The sequence below is a fragment of the Xenopus laevis genome, chromosome 1L (genome assembly GCF_017654675.1).
Source record: "Xenopus laevis strain J_2021 chromosome 1L, Xenopus_laevis_v10.1, whole genome shotgun sequence".
In the NCBI taxonomy this organism is placed as follows: Eukaryota; Metazoa; Chordata; class Amphibia; order Anura; family Pipidae; genus Xenopus; species Xenopus laevis.
Window position 1 is genome coordinate 52,974,508 of NC_054371.1, and position 18,905 is coordinate 52,993,412.

The following is an 18,905-nucleotide window of genomic DNA, read 5'->3' on the forward strand; positions in this document are numbered from 1 at the left end:
TAAGCCCTACTTAAATGTTATTGCCACAGATCAATTGATCAGTGTTAGCCTAATGTTCCACTAAGTTCTGGTAGGCCATGAGTACAAAAGGTATGCACTTTTAAAAAAAATTTTTGTTTAGGCCAGTGGTTCCCAAACTGTGGTGGTGGGAGACCTGGAGCAGTGGCAGGTGAATTAGGATGAGATTTGGGTATAACACTCTCTCCTATGTACTCCTTAAAGGTAGGTCTGTAGGCGATGGATTAGTTCAGATCCTAAATTATGCGAGTTCTCTGTGTGCTCCACAATTTGCTGTATGCTGGATTTATCACTTGAGAAAAAGAAACATTGGTTTTAGTATTATTGTGCCCAATTATAAAAGCTATAAAATATAGTGCTACCTTTATCTACTGGCTGCTTGCAACACAGGCCCAAAGTGGCAACAAACAGTATCATAAAGTTCAGTGAATATTCTCTTGCTTAAGGTGCCCTATGAGGCCAGTTGGGTGAAACCAGGACACATTAGTGAAACCAGGAAATGTTAGTTTTAGTGTTATCAGTGCCCAATTAGAAAAGCAGTGTATTAAATCTATAAAATATAAAGCTCCCTTTATCTACTGACTGATTGCAACAAAGTGGCAACAAACACTATCATACAGTTCAGTGAATATTCTCTTGCTTAAAGTGTCCTATGAGGCCAGTTGGTTGAAACCAGGACACCATAAAAGCCATCCCTAAATACTATTGCTAATTTGGCCCAGTTTTAGCGCTGACTGCTCCAGCACACAGTTGAAATAGGGATTACTGCTCTAAAGCTGGCCATCGTGAGACCACTATTATCTCGAAACAACCGTACGAATTGTCCATCAACTAAAAAGACCAATTGTCAGGAAAACAAAGGGTAGCTGCCTGCTTGGCCCTGCAAACTAGTGATGTGCGGGTCAGGGTTTTCCTGACCCGCACCTGACTCTAACCCACCCTGCTCCAGCCCGCGCCTGCCCGCACCCGCACTTCCTTATATAGACCCGCACTGACCTGCCCTGCCGATAACATCACAATGACGTCACAAAAGGGGTGGGGTGAGCAGACACGAGACTATAAAACCGGAACTGGAAGTCGGATGCCAGCATTTGAAGGTGGCGGGTGGGGAGAGCAGGAGAAGTGCTCAACCCGCACCCTCCACCAGCGAGGAGCAGTGCGAGGTTGACCTGAACCCGCCCGCACATCACTACTGCAAACATAGATTGCACTGGGGCCGATAAAGATTTTTTAACCTGCCCGATCAATTTTCAGACAGATGTCGGCCGAAAAATCGTAAGATGTTCGATTGTTCGAAGTCCCACTAACTCCACAATAATTTCGAAGGATTGGTCGGACTTCGCTAAAATCGGTCGTTTGGCAAGAGAAATCTTTGCGTCTATGGGGACCTTAAGGGAGGGCAGGTATTATTACAAACCGATATTGTATTTCCAGGCTCTTCTCTAAGTGCCCAAGCCTAGGGCTGTGTCTGTGGAGTTGGGACATTTTACAGGGACAAGAACAAACACAGACTGGCGGCGCTAAGAAATAACAAACCTACAATTAAATCACAGTTGTGTGGAAACAAATTGGCTTTTAATGAAGACTATATTTTCATGCTTATAAAATAAGCAGCAGCAATTGATAAACTCAATATTGATTTTCTCTATTTACTAAGATTGCTATGTCGTGCACTGTTATCATGTAACTGGAGATTCTCCAAGTATCACATCAACTAAAATACAATACATCCTCGTCATATATAGTATATAGTAAGTAAATAAGATCATTCATCATTCGAGGCTTTATCAGCAGAGAGAGAGAGAGGGAGCACCGTGAGGCGCATGTGGAATGACTCTCCATACCCACACAGTAAGTGCCGTTGGTATGTCCCATGTTATCGACATACGGTCCCATCTCTCTCATTCCACATTCACAGCAGCAGCCTGAGCCCCTGCCCATCTCCTCCCCCTCTCTCCCCCTCCCATGGCCGTGACGTGCTCCTGTCGGATGGCAGGGAGGAGAAGGAGGGAGTTCGTGGGAGAGAGCCAGGCATACACTCACTGATTTTGCTGCAGGGACAAAGGCACAGGAGACACAGAGGGGCTCCGTGGATCCGCACAGTCCGCTCTTTGCATTGGAGGTGTTTCCCCAGCTCTAGGATTCCCCGGGGATAAGTGAGCGAGAAGCCTGTGCAACTGTGTGCCGAGCCCTGGGCTTCCTCTGCAGGTCAGTGCTGACTCCTGGGTGTCTGCTCGCACTTTGGCAAGACGTGATGGGAAGTGGAATGTTAGCAAGGCTCATGGGTGAGACTACTTTGTGGCGGGGGGTGTAACTGGCTGCTCTCACTCATTGGGGTGCTCTGGGGTTCAGGGGAGCAGAACCTGTTTTCCTTCCTAATCATGTAATAAGACAGTTACAGAGAAACCTAAAAGCTGCCCCCAGTTAATAAGGCACTGTTATCTGCCTGCATCCCCTGACTGCTGGAGGGCTACCACTTAAACATGCCTAGCGTTGGCACCCAATACAATTTGCATGAAATCGTGCCCTTCATTTTTATAATCCGTTGTTGTACTGCAGCTCCCAGCATTCTCCTTGACACTGAGGCTGGTCCTGGTAGTTGGACACATTTATAAAACAGTGTAACATATATATTATATATTACACTTCAGACATAGTGCGACATAGCCGGCGTATTTGTAGTCCTTACACGTGAGGCATAAGCCATTACAAACTGGGCATCTTTATAAAGGTGTGTCATTTGTTTTGTGCCAGTGCTAATTACACCATTATTTTACCCCACCTCCGCCCTGGCGCAACCCATTGAAGTAAATGGGTCAAATTCAGGTGGCAAAGAATTTGTGGCTCGAAAAGTGGTGTAAGTGAGATCACTGAATTGTACTAAATCACTGTACAGCTTTATAAAGATGTGCCGTTGCCTTAACGCGCCAGCATTCGGTGTATTTCAGCGCTAATTTTGCCCGCTTATTTTATAAATATGCGTGTGAGTGACAGCAGTTACAGGTAAACAAAGATCTGTGGATTATTTGTCTGCTCAGCTGCTGTAAGGAAGGACGTCGGAGCCATAGTATCACCCCCTGACTGAGCTCATTAAACTTTAATCTTTTTGCTCCAGGTGAGAAGAGGAGAAAGCGATATGGAATTTTCACTAGACGTGGGAATGGCTCCACCCCATTCACTATACTCGGTGTTCCAAACATGTAGCAGGAAGTGTGTAACGCTCTCCTCCTCGTACATTCCCTTGCATTACCATAGCAAAAGGGAAAGGCTGCTTGTGAAACTGTCCCTATATCACAGCTGGGTTAATGGGAGGGATTAACCCCTGTGCTGCCCCAACCATAACTTTGTACTAAACAAACCCTTTGACACTTGGACATCTGTGAGTGTCTCTCTCTGTCACTCTCCACACTCTGTCCTTTCTTTTGTGGTGAAGGGTCTTTTCCCTTCTATACTGAAGGGCTGGCAACAGGAATCTTTGTTCCTGTGACCGGTTTCTATAGAAACAGATAGCTAAATGCATTTATCTAGTCCTTCTACTGCATCTGGTGTGTGACTTCCAATCATTTGTTACCAGTGCAGCCTTCAGTATTGATTGGTCATAGCATTGTATTTATAAAGTGCCATCATATTGTCACTAATCAGGAGCCCTAACCTGGGGTTGGTGGTGCAGTTTTACCCTATTTGCTAGCTGGACATATAGTAGATAGGCATGTGCACATGGTTGCCAAGACTATAACTGACTACCAAAGTTCTGGGCACATGCCAATTTCTTGAAAGGATTTCCCAGCTGTCCCAATTGATATCTGACCTAACCCTGATTTCAGGACATTGTATTGTGTGGCCAGCTCAGCAGACAATATCTGCCCATATATATATATATATATATATATATATATATATATATATATATATATATATATATATATATATACTGTGAGCACATACAGTCTGACTGCAGGTGTTGGGAGGACTTTAAAAGCTTTTCCAAGCAGTTAGGAACAGCATTTGCAGCACATTCATTCATGTCTTGTCAAGTTGCATGTTAATCTGCTGTTTTTTAATACAAAAATCTTGCAGCGTGACTTTTTTTAATATGATTTTTACCTTGATAAATAAGAAAACTTGCATCAGCATTGCAGTCTGAAGTCACACGAATGAAGCCTAAAGCTCAGACTGTGTGTGTGCACACATAATGCATCAGGATAAAACTGCTAAAATCGAATACTGAAAAATAGAACTGTTGCCCAATGATGAATTTTCCTTCCTATCTTTAAGGTAACGAAGAGAGGTATGGATATCACATAATCAGCTTTATTCAAGACCAGCTCTGAATCTTTTACAAATGCTTCTATCCATGCAAAACGGTGTCGAGAAAACCATGGATGAGTCCGCATTGCTGGACCTCTTAGAATGTCCGGTGTGTCTTGAGAGACTAGATGCCTCTGCTAAAGTCTTGCCGTGCCAGCACACATTCTGCAAGCGCTGCCTTCTGGGCATCGTGAGCTCTCGGAATGAGCTGCGCTGCCCAGAGTGCAGGACTCTGGTGGAGTGTGGGGTGGACGAACTTCCAAGCAACATCCTACTAGTGAGACTATTGGATGGAATAAAGCAGAGGCCAAGAAAAGGAGGGACGGGCAGCAGCGCTGGGAATAGCACAAATGCGTTAAGAGCACAAAGCAGTGTAACTACTAATTGTGGCTTAAATGATGCACAGAATACTCAAAGTGGGCAACAGAGGATACAAGCACGAAGTCCTCCAGTAAGGGTAAGTAGAACCATAGTCTTATGTGATCATTGTTTTCTCAATATCACCATGGTGCACAAATGCACAAGGTACTGTGAGAATACAAAACAGTCTGAAAAAACAGTTTAGACTTAATTGAGTAGTTCACCTTTAAAGAACAAGGAAAGGCTTAATAATTGAGGTGCCAGTTTATTAGGCACCTCCCCCCAGAGATTATAATTAATAAACACAGATTCTGCTCATCTTCACTGAAACGCATACCTGACATGTGATCTATCTAGCAAGTGCCATGCCGCCCTCTTGCTTTCTGCCCCCAGGATCATTGCTGCTGCCCTGGGCTGTGAGCATGCTCAGTTGAGCAAAAGTTCTGCTTTTAGTCTATGAAGTTTGAAATTTACTCTATTGCACATGCACAGAACTTATGGCACCCTCCCCAGTGATTAAATGATCAGTAACACCAAAAATTAAGGTTTCTTAAACTAATGAAAATATAATGTACTGTTGTGCTGCACTGGTAAAACTGATGCGTATGCTTCAGAAACACAACTGTTGTTTATTATATAAACAAGCTGCTGTGTAGCCATGGGGACAGCCATTCAAAGCTGAAAAAGGAGAAAATGCACAGGATACACAGCAGATAACAGATCAGCTCTGAAGTATACAATGGGATTCTTCAGAATTGTTATCTACTGTATATCCTGTGCTTGACTGGCTGACCCCTTGGTTACACAGCAGCTTGTTTATATAGACTATAGTTGTGTTTCTGAAGCACACACACCAGTTTTACCAGTACAGTGCAACAGTATATTATGTTGTCATTCCTTTAAAACACTTTCATTTTTGGGGTTACTGTTCCTTTAAGCTTTTGCTTGTTCTAATATGACGTAGAGAATTCTTGGACAATTTGCAATTAGTCTTAATATTTTAATATTTTTGTTGGTTTTTTGATCTATTTCATTTGATCTCTCAGGCCATACATGTCAACTAAAATCTGTTGTTTAGGGCTTATTTAACCAGGCAGCAGTTTTGATGTCAGAAGGGAAGGTTAATAAGATAAAGCCTAAAAGGAAAGATAAGCAATTATAAATAATAGCAACAGTAAAAGTAAATTTAGACCGTTTTTTGGTTGCTAGGCTCCAGTGATACCAGCCAGAGATGATGTTTTCAGTTGCAGACTACAAATATCCATCATCCATACAAAATAAATAATGAAAAGCAATTGAAAAGTTGCTTAGAAAAGGTCCAGGAAGGTATATACTTCATTTAAAAAGTGCATAAAATATAAATTTTTCTAAAACAATATAATCTATTTTTACGTTGTCTCTTATTTTCCTAGTGATTTAAATTAACACTACTACTCTTTTACTCAATTCTATTAAAGTACCCCTGTGCTGCCATGGTTTAATAACAAAAACCTGAAAAGGAAACTTTGTTTTAAATATGAATATATATGGTCAGCATATCAGTACAGGTATGGGATCCATTATCCAGAAACCTGTTATCCAGAAAGCTCAGAATTACGGAATTGACTTCTCCCATTGACCCCTTTCTTTTTCAAATAATCCAAAATTTTAAAAACTATTTCCTTCTTCTCTGTAATAAACAGTGCCTTGTACTTGATCCCAACTAAGATATAATTAATCCTAATTGGAAGCAAAACCAGCCTATTGGGTTTATTTAATATTTATATGATTTTCTAGTAGACTTAAGGTATGAAGATCCAAATTACGGAAAGATCTATTATCTAGAAAACCCCATCTCCCAAGCATTCTGGATCCCAAGTCCCATACTATTTGTTTTCATTTGCCAGTGAGTAAGTCAGTAAAGTCATTTACCTGCTATGAAAAGTAATTTTCCATGCAGAGCTAAAAAGTTGCTTTGAATTTTCAGAATTTTCCTTGCCCTGCTCTGCTTCACTCCGTATTACACGGTGTTCGGAGAAGCTTTATTCCTTTAAGTCACAGTTTTTAAAATTGGACAATAAAAAAAGTTTATGATCCCATGTTAATGCTTATTGCCAAGTTTCGGAAAAGAACTCTCCCAGTGTAGAAGCCACGTGGTTCAGAGAGCTGCAGTGTGTGCAGATATTGCTGACATTCCTGTTTCCATTTTTGTTACTCTTGGTAGGGGGCGAAGTCTTGACACATGTCCCTTTGGGATGTAACGTTAAGATTGAGCTAAATTTGCCCACCTTTGACACTGCTAATCTCGCTACAGATTTGTTTGAATATCTAAGGATTTTCTGCTGCGATGGTTTGTCAGGATCGGGAAAAGTCTTTTCTTTTTTTACGTGTGATGCCAAACATCTGTCTGGTGATTGCGTGAAAAGGCGTTTGCTTATTGTGAGCAGCTGTCTATGAGGTCTGTGCTAATGTTGGCTGTGCTTTTATTAGCTTGTCTTTGTAATGTTAACCTAAAGCTCATTTTACAACAATATTCTGCCTTTGCTTAAATATTCATTCATGTGCAGTTTAGACTCTGGATATGACTTCAATGACTCCATATGTATGATTTTGTAAACGCTTTATAATTGCAGCAACGTGTCTGTTGTAAGCGCTAAGCTACAGGCTAATTGAGCTGCATAAAAAATGACTGTGCTGTTATCATAGAGATGAATTGTCTAAATATCTTTAGGAATGGGGAAATCATCGATCCTGCAGTTATTGTTGATCTACGTGGAGGGCTAGAGTTTTAAGTCATACGTGCCACATACTGTAGGTATGTGACCTGTTAGCCAGACCTGGGGTTTTACGTATAAGAGATCTTTCTGTAATTTGGATCTTCATACCTTAAGTAGCCCAGAAAGTCATGTAGATATTAAATAAATCCAATAGGCTGATTTTGGTTTGAATAAGGATTAATTATATCTTAGTTTGAAGAAAGTACAAGCTACTGTTTTATTATTACAGAGAAAAAGGTAATCATATTTTAAAAATTGTATTATTTGGATAAAATTTAGTCTATGGGAGAAATCATTTCTGTAATTCTGAGCTTTATGGATAACGGGTTTCCAGATAACGGATCCCCTACCTATAGCTTCTATGTGAAAATACCACGATAACAGCACTTCCGATTGTATGTTTTGAGTTTCCTCTTTGCTCTGTGATTAGTGTCATCCGCAGGCATGGAAAAATCTGTGAGCCAGCAAGCAAAGTGTTAAGTAGTTCCCCCTTTCCAAAAATCAGAGACACCAACATTGTTTTGTTAGCTGTAATATCCGCTCTTCCTTAGCAATGGTACATATATATGGCTTCATTCTCATTTTCCCACATTCCCATACTCTCTGTGGAGAGCAGCAGCAAGCAGGATTGTACACAGACGTGTATTCTGGACAATAGCTGGTGCTTGCGAGTGGAAAAATACACAAGACAGCTGTGTAGAATTCGCTTGGCATAAAAAAACAAGAACTGACTGCACAGAGAGCTTAAGATAATGGAAAATCACACTTCAGGGCATATTCATTAGAATCCAAAGAAATATTGCAGCGTATGACAAAGTTTATGTACATATTGCTAGACAGAGAATGAAGCATCTCATGAAGTCTCCTTTGAATTCTGTTAAAGTTTATTATTACTATTTACTTTCCATTTAATTGAACTCCAGTTTGGAGCACTACAGCAGAAAAATTGTGCCAGTGGCCTTCCCATGTTGAACCTCTTTTGTGGCGATTCCCTATCTAAACTTTGGGAAATTTGGAATGTGTATGTGTTTCTGAAGGCAGACCATTGTCCCTATGTAGAGAAGTAGGCAGAGGAGCTGACATGTAGTGATCATGGCAGGCATTTTTGCTCTTTTCTTTGGAATCGCCTGGCCTTTACAATCACATCATATTGAATGTGTTTGTTGAAAAGAAAAGCCAGCTAGCCTTTGATCCCATCCATTAACACATGTATTGGGAACCATCTGGCCTAGGGGCCGGTTTTTAGACTTACTTTAGGAATAGACTCTTTTCCTACATATAATGGTATATACTAAATTCCCAATTCAGAAAAATCACGGTGCTGTGCTAATGAAATGTTGATATTCTGACACCCTAGCTACTGCAACCAATGGTCCCTTGTGAATGGAACTTTCTCTTCAATAATGGAAGTATTGGATTTTCATCTTCAATTTAAAGGACTATAATTTTCTGTTAAATTGGGCATTGTACAGGGGTTTGTTCACGAGTTAACGTTTAGTATGATGTAGAGAGTGATATTCTGAGACAATTTGCAATTGGTTTTCATGTTTTATTATTTGTGTCTGTTATTTCATTTTTATTTAGTTTTTTATTCAGCAGCTCTCCAGTTTCAGCAATCTGGTTGCAAGGGCCCAAATTACTCTAGCTATCATGCACGGATTTGAATACGGTTCTGGAATATAATAGGAGAGGGCCTATAAAAAAAATGTAGCAATAACAATACATTTGTAGCCTTACAGAGCATTTGTTTTTAGATGGGATCAATGACCCCCATTCAAAAGCTGGAAAAAGTCAGAAGAAGAAGGCAAATAATTAAAAATTATAAAAAAATAAATGAGGAAGACCAATGGAAAAGTTGCTTAGAATGGGCTATTCTACAACATACTAAGAGTTAACTTAAAAGTGAACAACCCCTTTAAGGTATCTTCCTTTTTGTGGCCACCTTTCCAGTTCTGCCAAGCTGGGCTATGGCATATGGGGCATTTCGTCTGCCACTGCCATCTTTTGCCTGTCACCCTATGATAAAAAGTCCTCCATCTGATGAACACAAAATGGTGAGAAATGGACCATAGCTGATACAAGCAAAAATATGGAACTAAAAAAAAATGAAAACGTTAGTGACCATTTAATTTTGGGCACTCCCAACATGTTGATACGTGTAAATCTTTATAGAGCGTCTCTCCCATGAATGTGTGCTAGACCTGTTTAAAGGTCTCAAAGTCCACACGATATCTAGAAATCATTATCTTACCTTGTGAAAATAGTCATTAAGGTTTTATCACACATTGAAAACTATAACTGTTTTACTATAATGAACATGCAGTATTTTAAGAGGTTGTGAAGCGCACGTAGGCCTTGGAGGCAAATGAAATGTCTCTAGGATCGCTCTTCACAAATAGGTGCATTTTGTTTTGCCTAGTGGTGGCTTTAGAAAGAATACAATAATGTCTTTTAAACTGGGTATGCATACTGGGGCTTAGCTAAAATCTGTGGATAGCTGAATCACAATATTTTTGTAATTCATAATTTTTTTAAGGACCAGTAACACAAATCAGTGAGTGGATTTTGCATCCATTAAAAGGCAATCGCTAACCCAAATCAATTTTTTTGCATCATACAGGAAAATAAACTTCTAAATACCTTTCCTATTTACATTAAATATGTTCTGATTTGTTAAGATTATTTTAAATATATTTGCTTTTGAAAGTAGTAGCTGGCTGTTTTTCATTTTCTATACTACTTGTTCTGACTCTTGAAACAATGTAGCAGAAGCCAGAAGACTTTGTTTTTCTTAAGAGCCAAGTACACTAATTACATCACCTCCTTATGCTTTTCAAGTGACTGTCATCTGACAAGTGCTTGTACCAGTTTTCACCTACGGGTGTTGGGGTTGTCTTAGGCTACGTAAAGGGATTCTGTCATGATTTTTATGATGTAGTTTTTATTTCTAAATTACACTGTTTACACTGCAAATAATTCACTCTACAATATAAAATGTAATTCCTGAACCAGCAAGTGTATTTTTTTTTTTTTTAGTTGTAATATTGTTGTGTAGGCAGCCATCTCAGGTCATTTTGTCTGGTCATGTGATTTCAGAAAGAGCCAGCTCTTTAGGATTGAACTGCTTTCCGGCAGGCTGTTGTTTCTCCTACTCAATGTAACTGAATGTGTCACAGTGGGACCTGGATTTTACTTTTGAGTGATGTTCTTAGATCTACCAGGCAGCTGTTATCTTGTGTTAGGGAGCTGTTATCTGGTTACCCTCCCATTGTTCTGTTGTTAGGCTGCTGGGGAGGAAAGGGAGGGGTGATATCACTTCAACTTGCAGTACAGCAGTAAAGAGTGACTGAAGTTTATCACAGTACAAGTCACATGACTGGGGGAACTGACCATATATCTAGCCCCATGTCAGATTTCAAAATTAAATATAAAAAAAATTGCTCTTTTGTGAAACATATATCAGTGCAGAATTCTGCTGCAGCAGCACTATTAACTGATGCATTTTTAAATTCTTTTTTTTCCCCCATGACAGGATCCCTTTAAAATGAAGTATTTAGGCTTATGCTACACAGGGTTGAAACTTGGCATGAAAAACGCAGGCCGAGAATCAGCCCCTGTGCTGCCATTTGCTTCTTTCCTTGCCTGCACCCGGAACCATTGGGTCAGCCAGGATGCAGGCACAAGTGACATATTTTGTAGCCAAAATCTGTCAAGTATGGCTGCACCAGGGACAACACAATGGTTTGGGTGCAGGGAAGGAAGGAAGCAGTGTAGGGGCTTATTCTCGGCCTGTGCTTTTCTACAGGCTGAGTTTCAGCCTGTGTGACAAAAGCCTTAAAGCACTCGCACCAGCCTTAGAGAGAGAGCGTGATATTCTGAGACAATATGCAATTGATTTTCATATTTTTTTTATTTCTGGGTTTGAAGTTATTTAGCTTTTTATTCAACAGCTCTCCAGTTTCCAATTTCAATGATCTGGTTGCTAGGATCCAATTTACCCAGGTAACCATGCCTTTATTTGTGCAAGTGACTGGAATATGAATAGGAGAGGACGTGAATAGAAAGATAAGTAATAAAGGGTAGCAATAACAATAAATTGTAGCCTTACAGAGCATTTGTTTTTCAAATGGGGTCAGTGACCCCCCCCCCATTTGAAAGCTGTTAAGAGTCAGAAGGAAAAGACAACTCAAAAACAATAAAAAATATATGATGAAAACCAATTGAAAAGTTACTTGGAACCGGTTACCTTAAAGGCAAACCACTCCTTTAACATTGTCCTAACAGACCTGTAGGAGTGCTTTATAACAGAAAAAAGAAAACATTATTTTTTATTAAAAGAAAAAACCACTTTGGCTCTAAAGTACTAAAGTTTGTGATTATGTCACATATATAGGGTGAAAATCTTTCTACAAATAGGGCTTTTGCTGATGAGGGGCATTCAGCTTGCAGCTGCTGAGCAGAAATATATTATCCATAAACTTTTATAACACATTTTATATTTTCTGTGAGTTTCTGTTATTATCCATTATTTGTCTAGCACAAACCCCAGTGGAATTTAAGTTCATGATAGCAATAGGTACGTTTCCTTGCCTGAGTTTATGGCACACTGTGGCTCAGTTTCCCATCTGTACCATAAACAGCCTGTGCATCAGTGTTTTTATTGGCTTTGTGTGCAATTTGGCTAATGCACTGGAGTTGTAAACAGGACAGCAGTGAGCCTTGATGATGAAAAATAAAGTACCAAATGTTCTGACAACATTAACCTATAAATCTAAGACAACTTGGAAAAAAAAACCTAGAGAGCAAGTTAATGGGCAATTTATTAAGTGCAGATAAGTTATAAATGTAATGTGTAACACATGTGTGTAACAGAGAACATGTCTTTAAAGCATCCGATTTGCAGGACAGGGAACTGTCTCTGGTTTAAAGCCTCTCCCACAAATAGTCAGTTACTGGTAATTAGCCGATGGTTTCCACAAGGGTTTTAGCTAAAAAAAAAAAGAGTATATTACTTGGAATTTTTGTTCCCACATGAATTTGGGAAGTGATAGCATCTGAAAGGCAAATTGTACGCAATAAGTCATTTTCTGCCCCGTGACATTCACAGTGCTGACCATGTGGGGTGATCCCCAAGCCAAAATCAGATGTGCTCAAGAACGGTGAGCATAGATTTGCTGCAAGCATCTGTTTCTTAGAGTCTGGCCTTGTCTTTATAGTGAAGGGTCATGGCAGAGATCCAAGCCTGGTCTTCCAGCTGTGGTTGGAATTACAGTTACTATCATCATGAATGGGATTTATAATTCTGCCAAAAGTTGTCTGTGTTATACGGTGACTGTAGAGGAGTCTCCTTAAAGAAGCTCATGTGTTTTAGGCAGAGAGAATGCCATTATAATACACAGAAGATGCCTTAGCTGCATGTTGGTGTCTATATACATAATTGACTAGGCTCTGCTCTGTTGCCTTGTGCATGGATTGGCCTGTATCTTATTCATCAATATGCTCCTTTACACAGGAATCCTGTGTAGGTAGTTGTTATAGGTCCTCATGTGCACTGAGCCCTACCCATTATTAACAACATGATTTACAAAGACTTATAATTAGAATGAATATACAAAAGAATGGGAACATCTCTGCTCCTTCTTTAAGATTGGTGATATTCAATTTAACTAGTGCACTAGCCGCAGCAACCAATCGGTAATTAACATTGATCTACCAAGTGCAGCTAGAACTGGCTAGTTTCTGATGATGCACTGCATTAGAATCTGAATGTCCCTTAGTAAATGACGCCTTTATTTTGGTACTTCCTTTAATTTGTCCGTTACTTGTAATTTTCACAAACTTCTTCTCCGGCTAAGTTCTCATTTTAAATGGCATCCTTCAGCTGTGGTTTGTGTAACTGCCTCAGCAGAATCTGTTAGAAATGTCAACATATGTATTTTAGGCAGCTGGTTTGATTTGTTCAGTTCTGAGTTTCTCCCAAGGGCTCTTACAGACGAGCGTTTTTAGCTGTGCTCCCCTGCGTTCCGGTTTCATGCATTCAGCCACAGGGGAGTGCAGGAGTAGACGCACTGAATTCTTTTCAATGGGACTGTACTCACACAAACTCATGTAATGGCGAACGCAGGAAAAATGCAACATGCTGCGTCCCAACCTGCGTTTGGCGCTTACATGCGTCTGTGTGAGTACAGCCCCATTGAAAAGAATTCAGTGCATCTACTCCTGCGTTCCTCTCCTGCTGAACGCATGAAACCGGAAAGCAGGGGAGCGCAGCTAAAAACCACTCGTCTGTAAGAGCCCTAAACAAACCACAATCTTGGTCAATCTTAATATTCATGTAAACCAACCCGAAAGCTATCGGTAAAAGTGAACATGAGTTTTCATAGACTACTTAGCATCAATAATAGAAATTTAGTATAATTCAATGCCATTCAGCCATTTTAGGTTGATTATTGGGTTTATTTCTGGGTTATATTAAATGACAAATTAAGACTTCTGTTGATCTATGGGGCTGTAATTTCCTTGTGAAGGACTGCATCCTGACCATGGGCCTCCAGGAAAACCAGGATTCCAAATACTGCAAAAATTCATTGGTAACTTGGCAAATCCTGGATTTGGCACATCCTTAATACCACAGAATGTTGATCCTTTGTTCTGTGGAACCAAATCAGAAGTCATGTCACTTTAATGCTTTGGACAACTGAATGTAAGAACCTGTTATAGCTGTTTAAAACTTTGTAAAATGTTAATATGGTAGCTGTGGTTCGGATGCAGTTTATTATTCAGACAACTTTGGGGGATAGGAGGACTCGGCATGTGGCAGAACCCAAAAATGATGAATTTGTTGCATCACTAATTAATATTAATCATTTTTTAAGTAATCATGTTTTCAAACCAAATAAAGTGCAAATTCATGTAAATGTGTGCAGATAGACAGATGGGAATTATAAAGAGGCATTTCTCCTTGCAAACTGTTAGATTTAGCAAGTGACTCTCAGGCTGGGGACTATTGAAAGATTTAATCTAAGAATGTGTGTAACAGTGGTAGCACCTTAATGCTGAGAGCCAGCCCTGGGGATTTTCTGCGATGACTTTCTGTGAAAATGATCTTTCAGATTTCACACACTGTGTTGAGAATCTCTGCACAGGAGTCATCTGTTTGCATTGCAGATAACATAAACCTCATTTGGCACTGTGCCTGTGTGTGCAACCGTGACTTCCCCGGATTCTAACTGTTTATATAAAATAAGCGCAAAACAAATTAGAACAAAATTTTTGGCACAGAAATGCAAAGACAGACATACACAAAACAGACAACAGCTTGCAGGCAATTGAGGGTGGTTTCAGGCATGCTGCAAGTTGTCATTGATAATGCAGAGGGGGGCACAAGTTTGATATCCTTACTGTATAATGTGGAAAACAGGGCAGCAGGATGTTTATTTCCGGTGGGATTGCACTGCCAAATGTTTCCCATTATGTGTTGCTTGTTTGTCCCTTGCAGTGCAATGTCATTTGAAATGGAAAATATTCCTTCTCTTTTGCGTCAGACACCCCCTAAGCAATTGGTGTATTGTTATAATTAAAATCAGTACTTGTAAATGTGTTGGATTTATACTAACACCACAAATAACCTTGCTTCAGTAACTTTTTGTTTTGTGTCACTGTTTCTGTAAACATTCTACCGGTATATTAAAAATAAAAGTAGGCCAGGAGAGGTATTCAGAATTCAGAATTCAGAATTCAGAAGACTTGGATGTCGGTCGGGCTGGACAGAAAATTTTGATTGGGTGCCCAAACATCGGCCATTGTTAGTGCTGTATCATCAGATACAGGTTGAATTCTATTGTTTCTTCCTGTATATCTGATGATTCAGTTCTACACGTGTGTATTGAAACGATCGGCCTTTCTTGGAAAGATCTTTTTCAAGAAAGGTCGTAAATGTTATGTCTATGGCCACCTTCCATAAGGATTAATCATATCTTTGTTAGGATCCAATACAATGTACTGTTTTATTATTACCGAGAACAATGAAATAATTTTTAAAAATTCTAATTATTTGATTAAAATGGAGTCTATTGGAGATAGCCTTCTGGATAATGGGTTTCCGGATAATGGATCCCATACCTATACATAGTATTTTTGTTTTACCCAAAGGTTCAGCACACTTCAGGCTATCTGTCCAACATTACTGCATACCTTCCACCTTTAAGAGAGCCCAGATCAACTTTAATGATCATTCAACAAGAGGCTATAACTTTGCCTATGATCACTTATCAGCGAGAAGGGATAATATGTTCATTTTGAACAAGTGACCTAGAGGACATTGTTCTGTGTATCCAGTTCAGTGTCTGAGAGCAATGAAGCATACTGGCAGACAGATTGTCATTTTCTGTAAAGGAAACCACCTTTTTTCCATGTCACTGCATCAATTTTCTTTTCCACAGGTGAGGTTTCCTTGGGATGGATCCATTTCTTCTCTTATCCCCCATTTTTCTATAGATTGTAGGAGTCACTTCTTTTATGTTGCACCTTTGTAGAATATGACTTAGAGCCTACATGCACATTAAAAGCTTTAGAAAATCTACTGTCAAAATCTAGACTGTACCAACTGAACTGTACAGAGGTTTTTTTTTACCTTTTTTTTTTGCTTGAACAAAGAAGTCAATGTCTGCAAAAAGTTCTTTGCTGCTTTCATGGAAGCAAGTAAAGTGACTAGGCCCAAGCTTCATCAATTTTATCCTTACTGAGTGATCATGTGTCTGACTTCAGGTAATTCCAGATATTTCTGCTGTTAAAGAATGTTCCGAAATTGACAAGTTGAAAATGCATTTGTTGCATTTAGTAGAGGACTAGATAAAGTATACAGAATTTAACAGCTCATACTGAAATCAGCCTTATTCTGGTTCATATATAAATGAAGGATATGTGTTCTGCTACACTGATGTTGTCCGGTGTCAGTGAGCTGCATTGGGTTTGGTACCTGGGGTTAAAGGACCAGTAACATCAAAAAATTTTTTGTCAAAAATCGTTAGTACACATCAAAAAAAAACACCAACACAAATTATACTTTAAAATCATAAAGCCTTTATTAAGAAATAACTTACAGAAACTCCCCTTCCTGTCCTCTACAGAAAAGGCGACAGGGCGACCATCCATCCTGCTGCGCTCGATTTCTCCTCCTGGCTATTCTACTGACAGCTTGTGAAGGAGCAACATGGATGCCTCATGGATGCGATGCGATGCAGTGACTGCCCGGGCCCCCTCCTCCTCCTATACTCCTCCTGCACTATAGATGAGAAGCGGTCGTCTGGACATTGGAGGAAGCGGTGGTAGTGGAGGCGGTGGCGGGAGCAGCGGAACAATGTTGGCTGTGGCAGCGGCGGCCACTTCTCATCATCAGAGTGGCCAGGAGGATCAGTGGCAGCTGCGCCAGCCGCTTCCCATCATCAGCGACTGGCCGCCCCCTCCTTCTCCACCGATCCCTGCCTCAGTCGCTCCTGCTCCGCTCCCTTCACTGCCGCTGCTCCACTACTGAAAGTCTTGCTGCACTATAGATGGAAGCGGGAGCCTTGACCCCGAAAGAAGCAGTGGTAGTGGAGGCGGTGGAGGGAGTAGAGGATCAATGTCGTCTGCTGCAGCGGCCGCTTCTCATCATCAGACTGGCCATGTGCATCCATGAGGCATCCATGTTGCTCCTTCACACGCTGTCGGTAGAATAGCCAGGAGGAGAAATCGAGCGCAGCAGGATGGATGGTTGCCCTGTCGCCTTTTCTGTAGAGGACAGGAAGTGGAGTTTCTGTAAGTTATTTCTTAATAAAGGCTTTGTGATTTTAAAGTATAATTTGTGTTGGTGTTTTTTTTTTTTTGATGTGCGAAAAACTTTTTCAAAAAATGTGTTTGATGTTACTGGTCCTTTAACTGCAAAATAGTTGCAATACAGACAGACTATAGGAAAAAAGTTGATAATCCAAAATATATGTGTAAGCACAAGGACATCCACTTGTTGTAAAAAACTCACCAAAGTAGAATAGTGGCCCAGGTGCTCCTGCCCCAGGCCCTCAGCTCAGGGGAACTGACAATCCGTACAAAAAGAAATGAAAGGTTTAGGGCACACTAGGAAGCCACGTGTAGATCAGACCAAAAGTTGTTGGTTAAAAAGTAAAAAAATGTTTATTTAAGCAATCATCTCAAGCCTTACGCGTTTCGTGTGCCTCAGACATTTAATCATAGGCTTATGATTAAGTATATTAAGGTAACGCGTAAGGCTTGATTGTTTGAATAAAGATTTTTCTACTCTTTAACCAACAACTTTTGTTCTGACCTACACGTAGCTTCCTAGTGTGCCCTAAACCTTTCATTTCTTTTTTTATGGGAAAAAAGGCCTTGATTTCCTGGGTGGGGTCCTGTTTCACATCACTAGAACTTAAGATGAAAAAAAAAAACCAGAAATATTTTTGCTTGCCTACCCCTGGAGTGACAGAACTTCAAAGATGGTTTCTGGTAAAAGAATTATGTAGATCAAGTACTGATCCTAGTTTGGATAAAAATATGAGAGGGGATCACATGTCTGTGTCTTTCTATATAGAGTCTTCTCAAATAAACCCACAAATGTCTTCGTCTTTTATTTGTAGATGCAACCGCTCTGTTTTTAGATGGCTGGCTGGGGACCCTTGTATTAGGTAAATGTGTTACACCTTGCACTGTATATGTGCTGGGACTTACTTTTGTTTATTCCGTAGTACTGGTGGGACTTAATATTGATTTAATTAATAATTCACCTACAACAGTATCACAGTTTACAAGGTTAAGCTTACAGAAAAAGTTGGGAGTTTAAGTTCCACCACATGTGGTATGTCAGAGTCCCAGTATGTGGTGTAAGGAATTGAACATGTTTCTTGGCATCCAGAGGGTTAAATCCCGCTAAATTGTGCTTCCCAGTTGTTATGATCATACCGTAGCATAATCAGTGGCATGAAGTACCAGGGGAGTGATGCCTGTCAGATTAACAGGGAGCCCAGGACCTGTCTGGGCCCGATGCAAAACACGAGCTGTCCTCATTGAGTGCAAAGAAAACAGATACATCTCCAGGCTCTGTTCATTAATAGTGCGTGGGTACACCCAGCATCTTATTTTATCAGTCTGGATGACACAGTATGCATGACATATGGCGGGGCAAAGCCCAAAATAAAAGGCCCTGTTAAGTGGATCGTTTTCAGCAGCAGGCTTTAATCTTTACATGCCGCTGAGCTGTAGGCAAAACCGTACTAAACTTGTATTGACACGTCTGTTGCTTTCCCGCATGCTGCAAATGATCCTTCTCATTCATGCTCTTTTGGGGAATAGGAGCCAGCCTTTCAGATTCAGTTGGAGCCCTTGCTGAAATCAGAAGGCCCCCTGTGAAATACGAGGTGTTGAGCGAACAGAGTACAGGGTTTTGCAAGGCAGTGTAATTCTACCGAGATGTAT

The 18,905-nt window shown here is 40.3% G+C and overlaps 1 protein-coding gene across 3 annotated transcripts in view; it reads left to right on the plus strand.

Moving 5' to 3' along the window:
* Positions 1-1,917: 1,917 nt before the first annotated feature.
* The window catches only part of sh3rf1.L (SH3 domain containing ring finger 1 L homeolog), a 98,998-nt gene continuing 82,010 nt past the window's right edge, over positions 1,918-18,905 (plus strand). Inside the window, exons 1-2 of one of the 3 annotated variants that reach the window (XM_018230913.2) lie at positions 1,918-2,303; positions 4,294-4,783. In XM_018230913.2, coding sequence (XP_018086402.1) covers positions 4,361-4,783 — 423 coding nt within the window. In that variant the 5' untranslated portion in view covers positions 1,918-2,303; positions 4,294-4,360. The remainder of the gene's footprint in view (positions 2,304-4,293; positions 4,784-18,905) is intronic. The other 2 variants (XM_018230906.2, XM_018230921.2) reach the window with 2 other exon arrangements.